At 42.6% G+C, this 20,552-nt stretch overlaps 2 protein-coding genes and 2 long non-coding RNA genes across 7 annotated transcripts in view; 2 read left to right on the top strand and 2 right to left on the bottom strand.

Moving 5' to 3' along the window:
• The window catches only part of LOC109615482 (zinc finger protein 501-like), a 1,152,720-nt gene that overhangs the window by 657,290 nt on the left and 474,878 nt on the right, over positions 1 to 20,552 (bottom strand). Inside the window, exon 3 of one of the 2 annotated variants that reach the window (XM_034295512.1) lies at positions 17,178 to 17,180. The exons of the other annotated variant lie outside the window; for it this stretch is intronic. Coding sequence (XP_034151403.1) covers positions 17,178 to 17,180 — 3 coding nt within the window. The remainder of the gene's footprint in view (positions 1 to 17,177; positions 17,181 to 20,552) is intronic. 2 annotated transcript variants of the gene reach the window in all.
• The window catches only part of LOC105008779 (zinc finger protein 271-like), a 172,247-nt gene that overhangs the window by 31,558 nt on the left and 120,137 nt on the right, over positions 1 to 20,552 (top strand). The window lies entirely within an intron of this gene.
• On the top strand, positions 643 to 4,888 carry LOC114840378. Of its 3 annotated transcripts, none has more exons than XR_003782558.2 (6): positions 643 to 1,151; positions 2,353 to 2,453; positions 3,108 to 3,302; positions 3,848 to 3,985; positions 4,151 to 4,260; positions 4,368 to 4,888. It is a non-coding gene; the product is annotated as an uncharacterized LOC114840378 (long non-coding RNA). The 3 variants fall into 3 exon arrangements; XR_003782559.2 differs by lacking the exon at positions 643 to 1,151 and adding an exon at positions 3,562 to 3,611 and having other exon boundaries at positions 1,674 to 2,453; XR_003782557.2 differs by lacking the exon at positions 643 to 1,151 and having other exon boundaries at positions 1,674 to 2,453.
• Positions 4,669 to 10,436, bottom strand: LOC109615585. Its single transcript, XR_002196582.3, has 3 exons — positions 10,271 to 10,436; positions 5,406 to 5,687; positions 4,669 to 5,091 (listed from the first exon to the last, which is right to left on the bottom strand). It is a non-coding gene; the product is annotated as an uncharacterized LOC109615585 (long non-coding RNA).

The following is a 20,552-nucleotide window of genomic DNA, read 5'->3' as shown; positions in this document are numbered from 1 at the left end:
GAGATGGCTGAAACTTGAATGGGTGATGTTTGACAAGGGGAGAGCGGATTCTTGACCAAGGGAGGGGTGAGGTTTGACCAGGGGAGGGCTGATGACTGAGGAGGAGGAAGAACAGAGTTTCTGGGGAGGAAAGATAATGATCCTAATATGGATGCTGTATAGATTTGCAAGATGCATGGGTCTACATGAGTATGGAAAATGTGGGGAAGGGGATAAAGTGAAGTGTTGTAACTGCAGTGGGGAACACAGTGCTGCATTTGGTGGGTGTAGGGTGCAGGTGCAGGCAGCAGAGGCTCAGCGGTATAGAGTCATGAACAAGGTCACGTATGCTGAAGCAGCCAGAGTGGGTGGGTGGGGTCAGGTGAGAGTGGGTGGGGTCAGGTGAGAGTGGGTGGGGTCAGGTGAGAGTGGGTGGGTCAGGTGAGAGTGGGTGGGATGGGGTGAGAGTGGGTGGGGTGGGGTCAGGTGAGAGTGGGTGGGTGGGGTCAGGTGAGAGTGGGTGGTTGGGGTCAGGTGAGAGTGGGTGGGTGGGGTCAGGTGAGAGTGGGCGGGGTGGGGTCAGGTGAGAGTGGGCGGGGTGGGGTCAGGTGAGAGTGGAAAGAAGGAACACAGTGATCATTATCCAGTTGTTTGTAGATTAGGGTTTGGGGTATGTAGACACGCTAGAGGTTGATAGGAGATTCAGTGAGGGAAAGGTGATGTGGTGTGGGGAATTTAATGCACATAACGAAGTGTGGGGGAGTGTGTGGACAGATGGTAATGTAAGAATGGTGGAGGACTTTATGGGGTGTCGTGGCCTGGTGTGCATAAATGATGGGAGGGGTACTAGGATTGATGTTGTGATGGGTTCAGAATCGTGTCTGGATCTGACGCTGGTGTCTGCTGTGCTGGCGGGACGGTGAGAATGGGAGGTGCATCAGGAGACTACAGTAGGTAGTGATCATCACCCAGTTGTTTGTAAATTAGGGTTTGGGGTATGTAGACAAAGTAGAGAGGTGACGCAAAGATGGTGTATAATGTGTGTCTGTTTGTGTTGCAGGTGTGTGTGTTTTAGACAGATTGTGTGTCACTGAATGACAGTCTGCTCCTCTGTTTCTTCCACAGTATGAATCATGGTGGAGAGTGGAAGTTGAAATCAGGACTGAAGAAATGTAAGTGATTTATTATACAGAACATATTTACAGCTTGTGTGTGTGTTCACATGTATGTTTGTTTGTGTGTGTTTCTCTGTGTTTTATCTGAGTGTCTTAATATCCAGTATATAATAATAAAGAAATAAAACATGCATGTGTGTGTGTGTATAATATGAATGATGATGATGTGTAATATTGTCTTGATCTCATCCATCAGATGTCTGTGATCTCACACTAGACCCAAACACAGTAAACAGACTCCTCTCTCTGTCTGAGGAGAACAGAAAGGTGACATGGAGGAGAGAGGAGCAGCCGTATCCTGATCACCCAGAGAGATTTGAGAAGTGGCCACAGGTGTTGTGTAGAGAGGGTCTGTCTGGACGCTGTTACTGGGAGGTAGAGTGGGGTGGGGGAGGGGCTGATATAGGAGTGACATATAAAGGAATCAACAGGAGAGGTTTGGGTCATACCTGTCACCTCCTCAGATTCCCACAGAGTAGGAGTGTATCTGGACTGGCCAGCCGGCACTATGTCCTTCTACAGGGTCTCCTCTGACACACTGACCCACCTGTACACATTCAACACCACATTCACTGAGCCCCTCTATCCAGAGTTTGGGGTTCATGAGGACTCCTTAGTGTCTTTGTGTCAGATGGTCCCTTTGTCAAACACAACATGATGTTTCACTCTAATCATGGTCATGTTCAATAGGACACCGTAGTAAAACACTGAGAAAAAATGAGTGAAACCCGATAAGAACACCTCCTCACATACCCCATTGGTCAGCGACGTATCAGCTGATGTCGGGGATCTGTCCAATCACAATCTCAGATTTCATACTTACTATTTATTCATCAGGTTACTCCCTCAGTCAGAATTACAGTGTCCCAGATTTGACAGAATAAAAGTGGTTTAAAACAGCAATGATAAAATAACTTTGTGTGTGTGTGGATAGGGTACTGTAAGTAGTTTTCTAAACACAGACCACTCGCAGTTGAAATCTTGCATTGCTTCAGTGTCCCAGCACTGGATACACCCTTGCCTATCTGAAAGATCCATCGACGATGATTGGACAGGCTACAATCTAGACATGTCCACTTCACCAGGACCACCCTCAGATTGTGTGCATACATTTACAGAGACCTGGTTTAATACATAATCACAACAAGGATTACTGGTGACTTATAATCATTAATTAAAAGCCATTTGTTGTTGTTAGGAGAGCTCACGTCCTGCCTCTGGTCCAGTCATCCCCTGCATCACTTGTCAGAAGGAAGTTCCCTTTTCAGAGATGAAGCTGCACAGATTGAGCTGCAATGGGTATGTACTTCCTAAAGCAATGCAAGGGTAGCACATTCATTTAATTTGGGAATATGTCTCTCTTCGAGTGTTGTGCACACAAATAAGAGAATATGGCCATCATCTCAATTGTGGCAACTTCAAGGACACCCATGCAGGAATCAGAAAGAGAACAAGAGGGAGGCCAAAGTGAAGAAAAGGATAGTGAGACAGCCCTAGTCAGTGACAGTGTTCCAGTGAGGCCTGAAACATCAGCTGAGAGTGCATTAGTGCCAGCAGTGATTGTCAACGAGGAGTTGGATCGCAAAGAAACAGACAGTGGTTTGTGTCATCACAGTAGTGTTGCTATAAGATTGTGTGTAACTGAAAAGTCAATAGAAAGATAACACCTGTAAGATATAATTAGATTAGATAATATAGTTACAGACAATTAATAACATGCAACTGGGTTTTTCTATTTTTCTAATATTTAGTTTTTGTTCAGAATACTGTTTTTATGTCAACTCAGCGTTGTGACAGATTCGGAAGATGTTGGGTCTCACGTTTTCTCAGTGAAATGAACAGAATTTTCCTCCTTCCTGTTCTGTAGGGTGAGAGGATATATGTATCTGCAGGTAACATGCCAACTCACAACATGTCTCTCTGGAATAGATAACTTTATTGTTGTTTGTTTAGAATGGAAGCTTATTAAAGAACCCACTCAAGCTGCCAAAGTTTCAAAAGAGAATCTGCTAAGGGAATATGCAACTAGGAAACCACTTAGAATGAAGATGGATGTAAGGGACTCTGAAGAGGAGAGGGAACGGCAACTTCTCTTATTCTATAAACAGCAGCAAGAATGGGCATGTCCACTTCATTGTACTCTGGTTGGTAAGTAATATAAAGTTTATAATATAGATACATCAGTACAGTTTATACCACTCAAGTAGCTTATATGGAACTATTAAATGGGAGAATGGAAGGCACAAAATTATATAATTGATGAAAATATGTATGTATGTGAATATTGTGCACAATATACTCTTGTTATCTGGAAGAAGCAATATTAAGGATGCCATTCTAGAATACCAGCCAATAGAATTTTGACTATTTTTCTCCCTTGCTTGTTAAATGTTGGATCTTCCGGCAGTCACCAAAACAAATAGGACATGGCTACATAACAAACTTCTACTTCATGCAGTGAGTTCCTGCTGGTTAAGTGACAGAATTAATTGCTGTACTTGTTGAAATTATAGAATGTGTTGTGAACCCTGGCTTGTTATGTTAACACGAGAGTTTAAGTTTAAGTACTAGAGTTTTAATGGATTTTATGAAGCACTTTATTGTGCTTTTATGAACATTTTCCCTACTGTGCCAACTTTTGTCAAATTTGGGTTAAGGATTTGGGCTGTAATATGGGTCGGTCTGTCTCTTAGGTCATTGGGAGGATCATGCGCCAAATTAAACAGTTGAGAAAGGGACTGAAAGATGTGATGGTGTGGCCCCTGCTGACATCTAGGCCCGATGTTGTCCCACTTCTCCCCAGAATGGCTGAAATGCAGTTCACACCCCAGGTAAGTGAGTAATTTTGTTATATTTGTGACTTAACTGGATGAATTTACGTGTATTTTCAATGACAGAGCTGGTCATTTTTCCATTTTCCAAGAATGTGAGCTGCATATTCCTTAACCAAAATAAGTTCTCCCTTTAAAATAATTAAAATTGTTGTTTTCTTTAAGATGCTCCTAGAAAAAAATCACATGGCCAGTTGAGGACAGTGATGATGAAGACTTTGACTTAGACTCCACCTGCCACATCACTGGCTTTCTAAGGATGTTCATTGAAACAGGTATAAACACCTTATTTGCTCTCTTTACAAATGCTTCTATGTCTCATGGATAGATATGATCCATTAAAGTTGAACTACATGTCTTTAATCCATTTTATGACTTTTAGCTTCATCAGGTACCCTGGCCAAGCTGCTGACATTCTGGGTTGGCTGGGAGATGCTTCCTCCTGAACTGAGAGTGGAGATTTCTGGGGGAACCCTTCCTACATTCTCCACATGCTTTGAAACACTGAAGCTGCCAGCTCATTTAAAAATCTATATGGACTTTGAGAAAGCACTTGTCGCAGCCATAAAATGTATTGGATTTGGGCTTGTTTAAGCTTTTTCAGACAGATGTCAATGCATATACTGTTAAGAGGAATTGACACAAGTTCAGTGTCTTTGAAAACATTAACACACTGTGCAGTAGTTGACAATTTTTTTATTCTACATATTTTTTCCATTTACTGAAATCCAACAGTTCTGCACCTTCAGTGCTAACAGTACAGCATTCATGTTAGTCATTCTGTGGACCATAATGAGACAGGAAGCTTCAGAAGCTTTTTTCTTCTTTTTTTTTTAAGGAAAGTAAACTTTTTCAGTTTGTCCTTGCTTGTTCTAACACAACAAATAAAAAACATGGGTTGGACATCAGTCTGCTAAGATTCTTGATAACACTTCCACAGTCTCTACATATAGTCTAAGTGCATCAGTAACAGAAACTCCTGGAGCTGGCAAAACTGCAACCTCTTCATCTGAGAGCTCACGGGCCAGCTGAACCTCGGGGACTGACACAGTCCCTCTATGAAGGCCGTGAGGTCCGTTACAGTCAATCCCATACACCTCAGGAACCTGAATGGATGACAAGCATAATCAATCTTGTACTTAAAACTAGTTTGACATGTCATTACACAAGATTGCTATTTCTGGTCACCAAGTCGGTGAGAAATGAAATGTTAGTTATTAAATTCAGTTTTGTAAAATAATACAGCTGTGCATAATACAACTGTAGAAACTACAGCTCACAGGTTGATCTTTGAAAGCTCGAGAGATTTTAAAGAGACAATAGTCTATAATAAATGTTTCATTTAAAGTACCACATTTAGCGCAATATTTTCTCCCATAATTCCTTTGGGGATAAAAAGTGTTTAAAGTGAATGGTTAACCTCAGTAGGATCCTCCTCAGGGCCTGGCTCTCTGTAACTTCTCCAGAGTTGCTGTGGGGACTGATTCCTTTCAGTTCTAAGACCATGGAAGTTCCAAGCATCTCGGAAAGAGTCAAGGCTTTGTCAGTGGAAGGAAGATCTTGTGCAGAGCGAAAAGATGGACTTCATTGTCTGGATTCAGTGTTCCCTGCTCTTCCGATGAAGTGAAGATCTGATGAAGTGAAGATCTGATAGAAGAGGTCCAGGGCATGTTCATAAACATCTCTCCACATCCTCTCTATTCTGTGTTTAGGATACAATTGCAAATTGTTAATTTATGTGACATATGCTAAAGTACATTCAACTGGTATGTTAGTTGTGTGAGCCAAGTTGCCAAACATATTTATTAACTGCTGATTGTGGACACTTCTGCCTGTGATGTGTGAATTCCTGTCGGTAGCTCTGCTACATCTGCATTCTCCCCCCCTTTATCAGACCGTACCCTTGATGGCAGCCCATACTGCTCAACAGCGGCGACAAAACAGACAGTGGTCTGTTTAAATGCCACGGCTTTCCTGAGCATTGTGTTCTGACCATGTCCATCCCTTTATGACCACCATGTACCCATCCTCTGATGGCTACTTCCAGCAGGATAATGCACCATGTCACAAAGCTCGAATCATTTCAAATTGGTTTCTTGAACATGACAATGAGTTCACTGTACTGAAATGGCCCCCACAGTCACCAGATCTCAACCCAATAGAGCATCTTTGGGATGTGGTGGAACGGGAGTTTCGTGCCCTGGATGTGCATCCCACAAATCTCCATCAACTGCAAGATGCTATCCTATCAATATGGGCCAACAATTCTAAATAATGCTTTCAGCACCTTGTTGAATCAATGCCACGTAGAATTAAGGCAGTTCTGAAGGCGAAAGGGGGTCAAACAGTATTAGTATGGTGTTCCTAATAATCCTTTAGGTGAGTGTGTATCAATTACTCCCCTGGTTACAACAGCTGGGTATCAAAACAACGGTCAGTGCTATGCATACTGATAGATGTGAAATGTGCAAAAACAACATCTCACACAATGAGCATTACTTCAACACGCATTTTCAACTTAGACTGAATACAGACACATCATCCATTGATATTCTCTTCAGATGACTAATCACCAACGGTGGAGTACCCAAGAAATGCATGTGATGGTGTATTGATTAGACAAACTGTTTGGAACACCACACCAGATATTCTAGTGTTTTTTGTGCCCCGTGTTGCAGACAACGTTACAGTTAATAGAAACTCAGTTCTTCCCTCCCGTACAATTGAAATCCCAGTTGTTGGCAACAAGAAGGAGAAGAACAGATTGAGCTCTGTGATATGCCATTCAGGTAAAACATCTACAGACCATATTTCTGGTCAGTGCTGGATTTTTACACTTTTAATATTTGGGCTGATGATGTACACATTTCTGTTGGCAGGAATAGGGAAGGGGTTAGCATAAGTACAGAAGGGGTTATATTTTCTATGAAGTAGCTAATGAGCCTCAGACACAAATCAATTGTAGTGATGTACACCAACATGATGCAGAATCAGATATTTCTGTGATTCCACAGTATGACTACTTTTCCAACCATACAGTGGATGAAGCGTTACCCATTTTGATTTTTCTAAAAAGTACATTAGCATTTCAAGAATGCCATAAGAGATTACTTAGAGCTGTGAGTGAAACCATTTTGTCACTTCCCAGTTCATTTCCCAGTTAGACGCAGTGGATTCAACCATGTTTTCACAATCCAAGGTTCAACACCAACTTCATTATAGTTATGTAAAGGATATAGTTGAAGATCTTGTTCAGGAACTTCTAGCTTCTAACTTCTTGGTAAATGACCTGCTCTACATTCACAGTCTAAACAGAAAAACAACTCATAGTAGAACCAAGGGAGATTTCTACAGAAAGCATTGGTGAATATCTTGTTTCAGTCCAACAGAACAGAGCATGTAATGTATCTAAGAAATCAAAAGGCTCCCAACATTCCAACTGTTATGTTACCCATACCCCAAAGACTTTGCTAATAGTCACATTTTCAGATGAATACCCATTTATGAAACTGTATAAATATCATGACCAGCTTTGGCATGCAAACTGCACTAAGACATCAAAGATGCCAGTGTGCTATACTTTTGTATTACTCAAGAAATTGTTGCTTATGCACACATTATGTGTTCTTGCATATGATCTTACAAGTAGTGTAGAAGTTCTTCACTTTGGTCAGAAAGAAGTAATTCACATGTGCACTGACAAATGCAAGGAATGTGATTCCTCTCAAAATAAAGACATTCCTAAGCCAACTCACAGAAAACCATCTTCACTGGCTGCTGAGGACTTTGATACAATAAGCAATGGAAATTGGTTCAGTGATAAGATAATTGACGAGTACCTTGATCTAATTAAATCTCATTTGGAGGATCACTTTGTGCTGATGTGCCCTGCGTCTTTCGTTAGCCAACAGTTACAAAATCTATTTTCTGAAAGGATGGATGTTCTGCCTGAGGTACCTAGAGTAGCACACAATTGGTACCTAGAGTAGCACACAATTGGTGGTGTTTTGAAAATGTAATAATACCTGTAAATTGAAATGACCATTGGATGGCCATAGCTAAAGATATTAAAAAGAAAGTACATGCACAGAACTGTATAACACTGAATGTTAATTTAATGGACTCCTTAAAGCAGCATGAGAATCAACTGCAGAGCATTCTTCTCCCACTACAGGAGTATCTTGCATTACAGTATTTGGCTTTACATGCAAAGGTTGGGGACATTGTTCTGAAATATGAATTTTATCATCGTTGTGGAAATTTCAAAGCTCAGGTAGATGGAAATAGTTGTGGTCCCTATGTGTGTGTGTTCACTAAAGCAGTCCTATTTGGAGATAACATTAATGAATTAATTAAAAACAACATGTTCTATTTTATATGAATTATCAGGAAAAAGGTTATTGCATTAATGTCAGAACATATTCAGCAGATGGGGAACACCATGAACAAATTATTCCATGTACATTGTGACAAGATTAATCAGCAACAATGTGATCATGCAATATGTGCACTTGCACTATGGCTCTCAGAACGTTTTGCTCTGTTACTGTCTGGCAGGAGGTACTGGACCACCGGGGCTCTGAGACAATGTCTGGACCCAAGCAAGAAGATTATAGAGTTATTATTTTCTCTACAGTGCACAAACCGTACTGAATACTCATATACAGTGAACTTTGTTCTTACAATGTCTGTACCACATTTACTGCGGCATATAGATTTTTTTTTTTTATAGAGCAATATATATTTAATATGCATTGAGTTGCATTGTGGCCAATAAGGTGGGCGGAGTAAAACACCAGCAACAATTGCAAATACACAGTGCCCCTTGATTTCTTTGCATGTAATCACTCTATCCACCTTCCTTGACATTTCCTACAATACATTCACTGTGGCATATAGAATAGTTTTTTATATAGGCCAATATATATTTCATATCCATTGAGTTACATTGTGGCCAATGGGGTGGGCGGAGTAAAACACCAGCAACAATTGTAAATACACAGTGCCCCTTGATTTCTTTGCATATAATCACTGTATTGACTCTCCTGAACATTTCCTACAATACATTCACTGCGGCATATAGAATAGTTTTTTATATAGGCCAATATATATTTCATATCCATTGAGTTGCTTTGTGGCCAATGGGGTGGGCGGAGTAAAACACCAGCAACAATTGCAAATACACAGTGCCCTTGATTTTTTCGAACATTAACACTCTATAAAGTCTCCTAAACATTTCCTACCATACATTCACTGCGGCGTATAGAACAGTTTTTTTTTATATAGGGCAATATGTATTTCATATCCATTCGTTTGCATTGTGGCCAATGGTATGGGCGGAGTAAAATGCCAGCAACAATTGCAAATACACAGTCCCCCTTGATTTCTTTGCATATAATTACTCTATAGACTCTCCTGAACATTTCCTACAAAACATTCACTGAGGCATATAGAATAGTTTTTTCTGTATGAGTCAATATATATTTCATATCCATTAAGTTACATTGTGGAAAAAGAGAGTGTGGAAATATTGTGTTGCTAGATGTAGCACACTGTTCCTCATGATTAGACAGGTTTGTCTTACTCTACACATTCTCCTGGACATTTCCTACACTGCTTTCTCTGTGGAATATTCAATAGTTTTTTAGTTATGAGGCAATATGTATTCCATATTCTGTCATTGGCATTGTCTGAATTTTACCCTTGGAACGTGTTTTAACACCCACTTTTTATTGAAATCACTCTTACATATGAACATATTTGAATTGTTGTCAATGTTTTGAGAGGTACATGTTCTCAAATAATTAAACTCAATTTATCTCAGTAATTCGTTGGTCTCTTATTTTGAAAAATTCCAGATTTTCGTGACCCGGAAGTGTTTTGTTAATGTGTTAATGTTGCTCACAAAACGCTGATCATATCTATGCAGATGCCAGATTACTGACAAAAGTTTGTACCTTGAAAAACTATTTCTAAGGAAATACATTGAGATGAAATTTAAGAATGTAATGTCGTTAAAGGGTGTTTGTGCGTTCATTTCACGCTTACGGTTAAGACCTTTATTACGACCATACCAATTTACGAATGTATTTTCTTACGATCCTAACAATACGTACGCTTAGTCTTTTGGCAGATATCTAACTCCACAGAACATGACCATATCATAAATTAAAGTTGTAAAATAAGTTGGTCTTAAAAACAATATTTTAGCAAGACGGAGGTGCACAGCCGGTAAGGGTTACAACGCAGAGTAACAAAGAAAAATACTGTTCTTTAACCACTTACCATTATAGCGTTCGTAATTCACGAAAGGTGCCTGATGTCTTGAAAACTATTAAACCAACTGCTCCGAGGCGTACACGTGCAAATTCTTCTGCTGATGCTTAAATTATTGGCTGATCCCTCTATCCAACATTTCTCAGGTTACTGCTCTCAAAACATTTAACACAGTGATCTGTACACTTTGTAATTGTCCTAAACAGATAGTAAATTCTCCTTAATTTCATACAAATTACAAATCAAAAGCATAATTTTCTCAAAACACTGTGCACAAATTGTACTAATGTTATCACAGCAGTTCATTCAGCCAACCAAATCTTTAACATATCAGGAAAAACATTTGCAGCTTTTTCACTGTTCTTCACAAAGATCTCAAGCATTTTTGTACCATTTTCAAAACACAACAAACAAAACTCTGTGAATTGTAAAATAGTCAGTTGCACACCTTATGTCCTAAATTAACCCCAAATTGATATCTGATGAGTCAGTAATCCACTCAACACAGAAAAAGCCAATTTCGTAATTGTTCACACAGCTGTCTTAATTACAACAACTACAAAAGGGGAAGAGAAAAACAACAAAGAAGACGAATGAGGAGAAAAGACAATAAAATGAAGAAGAATGAGCAGTGGAAAAGGAAGAGGTGTCAGAGTGAGAGGTGGTGGACAGGGTAGAGGGAGAGGGAGAGGGAGAGGGAGAGGGAGAGGGAGAGGGAGAGGAGATGGAGATGGAGAGGAGATGGAGAAAGAAGCGCTGAGGATGTAGGAGAAGGAGCAAGAAGAGCTGAGGATGTAGGAGCAAGAGCAAGAAGAGCTGAGGATGTAGGAAGAGGAGAATATAGAGGAGTAGAGGGAGAAGAGATGGATAGATTGGAGGGCAATGGTATAGTGGAAAGAGAAAGAGTAGAACATATCAGAAGAGATGGACAAAGAGGAAGAGGAGGGCAAGGTGTAAGAGGAGGGCAAGGTGTAAGGAGAGGTAGAAGGATAGGGTAGACACGTGTTTCAAATGAAATCAGAGCCACCCTTGTTGACCATGTCATAAATCACGGTCTCTCACTGAGAGAAGCTGGGCAGAGAGTTCAGCCCAATATAAAAAAATCCACAGTGGCTTCAATTATCCGCACATTTCAGAGGGAAAACCGGTAAGTAACTAAATAATTCAACTACTACAATGAGAGTCCATGTGGTCTTGTTTGACATAGGTCTAGATTTATACAGTAAATTTTTCTTGCTCGTCCAAAAATGTTTCAGAATTGAAGTTAGAGAACATTCAGGTGGACAAACAAGACTTCTTTCAATTGAACAAGAGCGTGCCATTGTTGACATGGTGGTCCAGAACAACACCCTCCGCCTCAAAGAAATTCAGCAAAGAATAACACAGGACAATCAACTGTTCCACAATATACACCAATGAAGTCTCTCCACAACTGATCGTGTTCTAAGGAGAAATGCAATCCGAATGAAGCAAGTATACAAAGTGCCCTTTGAGAGGAACTCTGTTAGAGTAAAGGAGTTGCGATTCCAGTTTGTTCAAGTATGTGCAACACAATTACTGCACATTTACTGTCAACACTAAGACATATTTTTCCTGAATTTTAAGTATGTGTCCAAAAAATATTCCATGCTACATTAAGTGAAAAGATTTAGGCATATCTATGTATACTGCTGCTTCAAAGTGTGAACTCAAACTTCAGCAACAGTTTCACAGTAGTATTGACTGCAATCAATGCCATTACTATAAAAAACACTAACTTACTGTATTGTACCTTGTGTTCTTTTTTCTCTAGAGAATCTCTGAGATTGTGGCTCAAAATGTGGCTGTGACACATTTTGCATCAAATGTTTCATACTGCTAGTAGGGCAGTTGTACTTCTTAAGACTCAACGAGCAGGTTACTGGATTACCGGTTAGTGTAAGAGATGCCAGCACCTTTTTGTCATTGGTATGGTCCGGCAGTCAGAGATTCTAACACACAACAACGTTTAGGAAACACAGTACACTATATTAGTAACATTCATAGGAAAACGTGAGCATCAGATCAGGGGAGTCCCACACTGAGACCAGATACAGATGGATTCAAGTTTCCCCTTTTCTATCCCATGTTGATATATATTTCCAAACTACTATAATTATTTTTGCACAAAACACAGGACAATATAAGGAAGGACTTATAATGTACATGACTCACCAAATGACGAGACCCTCCCCCAGGGTCTGAGCGTATGCCACAATGCCAACCAGGCTATGTTGTAGCGAAGCCTCTGGGCAATGTTGACATGGTGCCAACCAGGCTATGTTGTAGCGAAGCGTCCGTGGAACATTGACACAGGTGCCACCCAGGCTATGTTGTGAGCCAGGAACACTCTGTAACAGCTCTAAAGAGCACCAACACACAGCCAGGGAGCAGTCTGGAGCCCTCCTAACACCCACTGCCCTATCCGCCCCCCTTCCATGCCAGAAGGCGTCTCTCCCTCCTCCATCCATCTTCACCTCCGGCAGCCCCACATGACAATGAACGGCAACCACCTCCCCCCAAATTAAGTGAAAATCTGTCAAATGTAATTCAAGACAATTGCTTGGTTAGTTCTCAGCTATTCGGTCCGCCCCCTCAACTCCCGCTTGACTCCTGTCTCGCTCCTGTCTCCCAGAGTCCCAAACAGACATCATCAGCAGGAGCAGTCAATTCATCTAAAAGGGCATGACATCATTTCCCTTAACAAGTTCATTACAACATGTTTAATGAACTTGGTTGTTCATGAAAAGATCATTTTGAAACTTCAAGTTTAGTTTTGAGAAATAAAATGTAACTCCTTGCTCTTACTTTGAATATCTGACTGATCATAATACTGCTGAGTTAGCTGGAGTGCAGAATACCACAACATCCCTGGTACAGTGTACTGTTCCCACATGCCAATGTCACGAGATAATTTACTAGACAGTCCCTTCACCTGTCCCACTAGATAATTTACTAGACAGTCCCTTCACCTGTCCCTATAGATAATTTACTAGACAGTCCCTTCACCTGTCCCTATAGATAATTTACTCGACAGTCCCTTCACCTGTCCCACTAGATAATTTACTAGACAGTCCCTTCACCTGTCCCTATAGATAATTTACTAGACAGTCCCTTCACCTGTCCCATTAGATAATTTACTAGACAGTCCCTTCACCTGTCCCACTAGATAATTTACTAGACAGTCCCTTCACCTGTCCCTATAGATAATTTACTAGACAGTCCCTTCACCTGTCCCTATAGATAATTTACTAGACAGTCCCTTCACCTGTCCCATTAGATAATTTACTAGACAGTCCCTTCACCTGTCCCACTAGATAATTTACTAGACAGTCCCTTCACCTGTCCCACTAGATAATTTACTAGACAGTCCATTCACCTGTCCCTATAGATAATTTACTAGACAGTCCCTTCACCTGTCCCACTATATAATTTACTAGACAGTCCCTTCACCTGTCCCTATAGATAATTTACTAAACAGTCCCTTCACCTGTCCCACTAGATAATTTACTAGACAGTCCCTTCACCTGTCCCTATAGATAATTTACTAGACAGTCCCTTCACCTGTCCCTATAGATAATTTACTAGACAGTCCCTTCACCTGTCCCTATAGATAATTTACTAGACAGTCCCTTCACCTGTCCCTATAGATAATTTACTAGACAGTCCCTTCACCTGTCCCATTAGATAATTTACTAGACAGTCCCTTCACCTGTCCCACTAGATAATTTACTAGACAGTCCCTTCACCTGTCCCACTAGATAATTTACTAGACAGTCCATTCACCTGTCCCTATAGATAATTTACTAGACAGTCCCTTCACCTGTCCCACTAGATAATTTACTAGACAGTCCCTTCACCTGTCCCACTATATAATTTACTAGACAGTCCCTTCACCTGTCCCTATAGATAATTTACTAAACAGTCCCTTCACCTGTCCCACTAGATAATTTACTAGACAGTCCCTTCACCTGTCCCTATAGATAATTTACTAGACAGTCCCTTCACCTGTCCCTATAGATAATTTACTAGACAGTCCCTTCACCTGTCCCTATAGATAATTTACTAGACAGTCCCTTCACCTGTCCCACTATATAATTTACTAGACAGTCCCTTCACCTGTCCCTATAGATAATTTACTAAACAGTCCCTTCACCTGTCCCTATAGATAATTTACTAAACAGTCCCTTCACCTGTCCCACTAGATAATTTACTAGACAGTCCCTTCACCTGTCCCTATAGATAATTTACTAGACAGTCCCTTCACCTGTCCCTATAGATAATTTACTAGACAGTCCCTTCACCTGTCCCTATAGATAATTTACTAGACAGTCCCTTCACCTGTCCCACTATATAATTTACTAGACAGTCCCTTCACCTGTCCCACTAGATAATTTACTAGACAGTCCCTTCACCTGTCCCACTAGATAATTTACTAGACAGTCCCTTCACCTGTCCCATTAGATAATTTACTAGACAGTCCCTTCACCTGTCCCTATAGATAATTTACTAGACAGTCCCTTCACCTGTCCCACTAGATAATTTACTAGACAGTCCCTTCACCTGTCCCACTAGATAATTTACTAGACAGTCCCTTCACCTGTCCCATTAGATAATTTACTTATTCAGGGAACACCAACATCCACTCAGAGAAGAGTCCTGATCCAAAACACCCAGACACCCCATCACCTCTTGGTCAACCTGCTCCAGATCCAGAGCACACCTTGTTTACAGAGGAAAAGGAAAAGAGGAGCAGAGGGGAAGACAAGTAGAGGAAAAGAGGAAAGGAGTAGAAGGGGTGAGGAAAGGGGGAGTAGAGAAAGAAAGGTAGAGGAAAAGAAGACAAGAGGGAGGGAAAGAGGAACATAGGAGGAGAGGAAAAGAAAGGAAACATGGAGGACAGGAAAAGTGGAGAGAGGGAGAGGAAGGGAAGAGCAGAACGGGAGACAAGGACAGGGAGAGAGGAGGAGTGGAGGGGGGAGGAGAGGGAGGCAGGAGAAGAGTAGAATTTGAAACAAAGAGAGGATCAGGGGAGGGGAAGAATAGAGGAGAGAGGAGAATATAGGGATGGTGAGAGCAGAGGGTGAGTAAGATGGGTGTTGATTAGTGGAGGGAAAGAGGAGAGGAGCAACGATAGAGGAGAGGAAAAGAGGAGAGGAGCAAGGATAGAGGAGAGGACAAGAGGAGAGGAAAAGAGGAGAGGACAAGAGGAGAGGAGCAAGGATAGAGGAGAGGACAAGAGGAGAGGAAAAGAGGAGAGGACAAGAGGAGAGGAAAAGAGGAGAGGAGCAAGGATAGAGGAGAGGAAAAGAGGAGAGGAAAAGAGGAGAGGACAAGAGGAGAGGAAAAGAGGAGTGGAGCAAGTATAGAGGAGAGGACAAGAGAAGAGGAAAAGAGGAGGTGTGTGGAAGAGAATAGGTGACAAAGTAAGGAAGAGAAGAGGAAGAGTAAAGGAGACAGGAGAGGGAGGTAGAGAGGAGACACTGGATCAGAGGGGACAGAGACACCCTGAAACACAGGAGAAGATGTGTGTGTGTTTTCTGTCCATGTTTCTATCAGTTACTGTTCACCTCCTGTGCTACATGGTTCTCTTTCTTCATGGTTAGTAGCCAAGTTAACAGGAGGAGGTTCACTAAGTTTCTGTTGTTGGACGGTCAACTGTCACATCAATCCAATGGCTTTGGTGGTCTGTGTTTAGAAAACTAGTTACAGCACCTTATCCACACACACACACACACACACACACACACACACACACACACACACACACAGTTATATTATCATTGCTGTTTTTAAAACTTTTATTCTGTCAAATCTGGGACACTGTAATTCAGACTGAGTGAGTAACCTGATGATTAAATAGTCAGTATGAAATCTGATATTGTGATTGGACGGATCCCCAACATCAGCTGATACATTGCTGTCCAATGGGATATGTGAAGAGGTGTTCTTATCGGGTTTCACTAATTTATTCTCAGTGTTTTACTACAGTGTCCTATTGAACATGACCATGATTATAGTGAAACATCATGTTGTGTTTGACAAATGGACAATCTGACACAGAGACACTAAGGAGTCCTCATGAACCCCAAACTCTGGATAGAGGGGCTCAGTGAATGTGGTGTTGAATGTGTACAGGTGGGTCAGTGTGTCAGAGGAGACCCTGTACAAGGACAGAGTGCCGGCTGGCCAGTCCAGAAACACTCCTACTCTGTGGGAATCTGAGGAGGTGACAGGTATGTAAGTTGGCTTATGATTGTGCCTTACATTACGATAACCATCACAGTTCAGACTCCAGGACTTGTCATTGTGTCCAAGACAACAGTCAAGACCCAAACCTCTCCTGTTGATTCCTTTATATGTCACTCCTATATCAGCCCCTCCCCCACCCCACTCTACCTCTCAGTAACAGCGTCCAGACAGACCCTCTCTACACAACACCTGTGGCCACTTCTCAAATCTCTCTGGGTGATCAGGATACGGCTGCTCCTCTCTCCTCCATGTCACCTTTCTGTTCTCCTCAGACAGAGAGAGGAGTCTGTTTACTGTGTTTGGGTCCAGTGTGAGATCACAGACATCTGATGGATGAGACCAAGACAATATTACACATCATCATCATCATTCATATTATACACACACATGCATGTTTTATTTCTTTATTATTATATCCTGGATATTAAGACACTCAGATAAAACACAGAGAAACACACAAACACAAGCTGTATAAGTGTTCTGTATAATAAATCACTTATATTTCTTCAGTCCTGATTTCAACTTCCACTCCCCACCATGATCCATACTGTGGAAGAAACAGAGGAGCAGACTGTCATTCAGTGACACACAATCTGTCTAAAACAAACACACACACCTGCAACACAAACCGACACACATTATACACCATCTTTGCATCACCTCTCTACTTTGTCTACATACCCCAAACCCTAATTTACAAACAACTGGGTGATGATCACTACCTACTGTAGTCTCCTGATGCACCTCCCACTCTCACCGTCCCGCCAGCACAGCAGACACCAGCGTCAGATCCAGAAACTATACAAAAACCTCTTAAACTCCTGCCCATTAGCCACCAAACTCTTAGCATTCCATTGAAGCACCACCAACACCGTCCTAAGCCTGCACACTCACCCCCCCTTCACTTCTTGTCCCTTTCAACACCTCATGAATCATTGCCCCGGTAACTTCAGAAATACAAAGAAACTCCCTAGCAGCACGTACCACTAGACTATTTCTTAACCTGCTCACTAACATTCATTACACTACAGATGAACGCCAAGAAGCCAATCCTGTCCACTACCAACGTATCTTTACCCATCAGATATTCATGCTTACACGTCTCTGACAACACTACCTGACACCTCTCTACCATCACTTCTGACACCAACCCCCCACCGTGTTCCTTCTCCCCACTCTCACCTGACCCCACCCACTCTCACCTGACCCCACCCCACCCCCTCTCACCTGACCCCACCCACCCACTCTGACTGCTTCAGCCCTCCCCTGGTCAATCGTCAGTCCTCACCTGGTCAATTGTCAGCCCTCCCCTGGTCAATCGTCAGCCCTCCCCTTGTCAATTGTCAATCCTACCGTTGTCAATTGTCAGCCCTCCTCCAGTCAAACATCAGCAATCCCCTTAGTAAAGTACAGAGGAGGTGCTAGCCTGTCTAAGGTAAGATCAATTTCAAAATTATAAACACAAAATGTCACCTTTATTGAAATACTGTTGTGTACTTGCTTAGCTAGATTCATTATTTTCAGTTAAGCTGTTCTGCTAAATAATTAACTACGCCACTGAATCTAGCTAAGCAAAATGTAAACATGTCTGTATGTTTAAAAGGACATTTGCCCTTCTTGACAGCCCTAGTCGTAGCCAGTGTTGTGGAAATTCTTGCACTGATGAATACTTGGTCCTATAAATGTATAAATGGGTTACTAGTTAAAGATGCTGAGAGGGATCTGGTGTTTGCCTAGGGAACATCCTTGACCGGCACCAGCGGATTAGAGGGTTACTCGTAAATCAGTTAATCTGTATAACCCTTTAGTGTCTATCTGTTGTTTGTCCAGACATTGTGACTCCTCAAGTGTTGAGAAGGTTACCCATGTGAGGGAGGACAGCCTGTCCCTTGTGTGAAGTCCAGGATGTGATGGAACAAAGGGAATGTGTTTTTATTGACATAAGACAAATGGGCAACAACTTACCACACCCCTTTTAACTGTGATAAATACGGACTGTTCATGTTTTACGTTAGAGACTCCTCGGACGATTATGTTTGTAAGCGTTTGACGCGTCTCTCTTATTTGCAAATAATTAATAAAACTGTTAAATTGTGCCAAGAGAATTTCGTCTCTGTATTTCCTCATTAAAGAGTTCTGATCAATGGAATTGCCATCACACCAGCCCTAAAGAACGCAAGGCTGCCTTGGGCCATTGTTCTTCAGATCTTATTTTTGCCCTCTGTGAGATTGCAAAGGGCGCGTCCCACTCAGCCAGGAACAATAAAAAATAATTTTAAAACTAAAGAGGCAAAAGCCAAAAGGACCGGGCGGTTTCCTCCTCCCCCTACTAAGCATCGCCCTCCCTTTCCTCAGTAGCCTAATCGCCCCCAGGAGTGGAGCTAATGTCTAACAAAATGAATTTAGTGCCTCAACATCAGCTGGATAAACTTAAGCAACAAGGTCCTGAAACTGTTAGACAAACGGCTGAAAGGGATCTGGATACGGATATGAAGGATGTATTGAACATGAAAGGAATGAACCCTCATGACAAGACAAAGAAATACTCTCAACTCTTACAAAGGTATTTGTCTTTGTTGAAGCAAGATGAAAATAACACGGGACACATTACCCTCTCCCAATCAGAAACGGAGGATACAGAACCTCTTGTTCCAGAGAGCTTACAGGATTTAACCATAGATGAGGATGCTGTTATTGAAATGCTTGAGCATACTCCAGCAAGTAGCCAAAAATATGTTTAAATACATTATGAATTAAATAAAGGGTTCAAAAGGAAGAGCTGACTGGAATGACAAGTGGGAATTCATTAGTAATGGTAACATTTTAAGAGACTAATATGATAAACTTGATCAAAAATGTTACTGCCTCACACAAGATATCCGAAGACAGAAGACCTCTAGAATGGACTATTTTCTTGAGATCATGGCTGACCTCAGTTTATCTCTGGCAGGTGTGGCTAATTCTAAAATGTGTCAACAGATACCAAATTTTTAATTGGTTCCCTCCAAATTACACTCATTTGAAAAGAAGAATACCGAAGGCTGTGTCACGTGCTGGGGTGTGGAAGGACTCGAAATAACTGAAATAATCCATGTTTAATAAAAGAAAGACTCAAATAAAATAAAAGCAGCAACCGGTGACATGGGATACTCCATACAGGAACCAAACCAAAATGAACCACACCAGCATGGCAAAAACAAGAAACTTAAATAGGGTCCCAAAAGGATTGGAGGTGGCTAGATGTGCCACCTCCTGTCCTGTCCTGACTATGCCCAGAGCCCAGCGCAGAGATGGCTAGGGGCATAGCCAGGACTTGACAGTACCCCCCCCCCCAAAGGCGCGGGCTCCCGACCGCAAGACCGGGACAACAACACCCGGACAGGGGGAGGCTCAGCGCCCGGAGCCGCCGGTACAGGCCGGGGAGGCGGAGCCGCATGGTCAGGCCGGGGAGGTAGAGGGCCAGGAGACGGGAGAGCCGGCAGAGGGTCAGGAGCCGGCGGAGGAGCAGGAGCCCGGGGAGGGTCAGGAGACGGTGGAGCCGGCAGAGGGTCAGGAGCTGGCGGAGGAGCAGGAGCCCGGGGAGGGTCAGGAGACGGTGGAGCCGGCAGAGGGTCAGGAGCTGGCGGAGGAGCAGGAGCCAAGAGAGAGACAGGAGCCAGGAGAGGGACAGGAGCCGGCGGAGGAACAGGAGACGGGGGAGGGACAGGAGACGGGAGAGCCAGCCGAGACCGGGACCGGAGAGGGCGCCGAAGAGAGAGGCGGCGGCTCCAGGTCAGGAGAGAGCGCCACGGGACAGGCCTGGGAGGCGGAGGGCCAGGAGACGGGAGAGCCGGCAGAGGGATAGGAGCCGGCGGAGGGACAGGAGCCGGCGTCGGGTCAGGAGCCAGCTGAGGAGCAGGAGCCGGCGGAGGGTCAGGAGTCGGCGGAGGGTCAGGAGCCGGCCGAGGAGCAGGAGCCGGCTGGAGAGCCGGCGGAGGGTCAGGAGTCGGCCGAGGAGCAGGAGCCGGCTGGAGAGCCGGCG

Source organism: Esox lucius, chromosome 11, assembly GCF_011004845.1.
Source record: "Esox lucius isolate fEsoLuc1 chromosome 11, fEsoLuc1.pri, whole genome shotgun sequence".
Lineage (NCBI taxonomy): Eukaryota > Metazoa > Chordata > Actinopteri > Esociformes > Esocidae > Esox > Esox lucius.
This window is presented reverse-complemented; position numbering and strand designations above follow the sequence as displayed.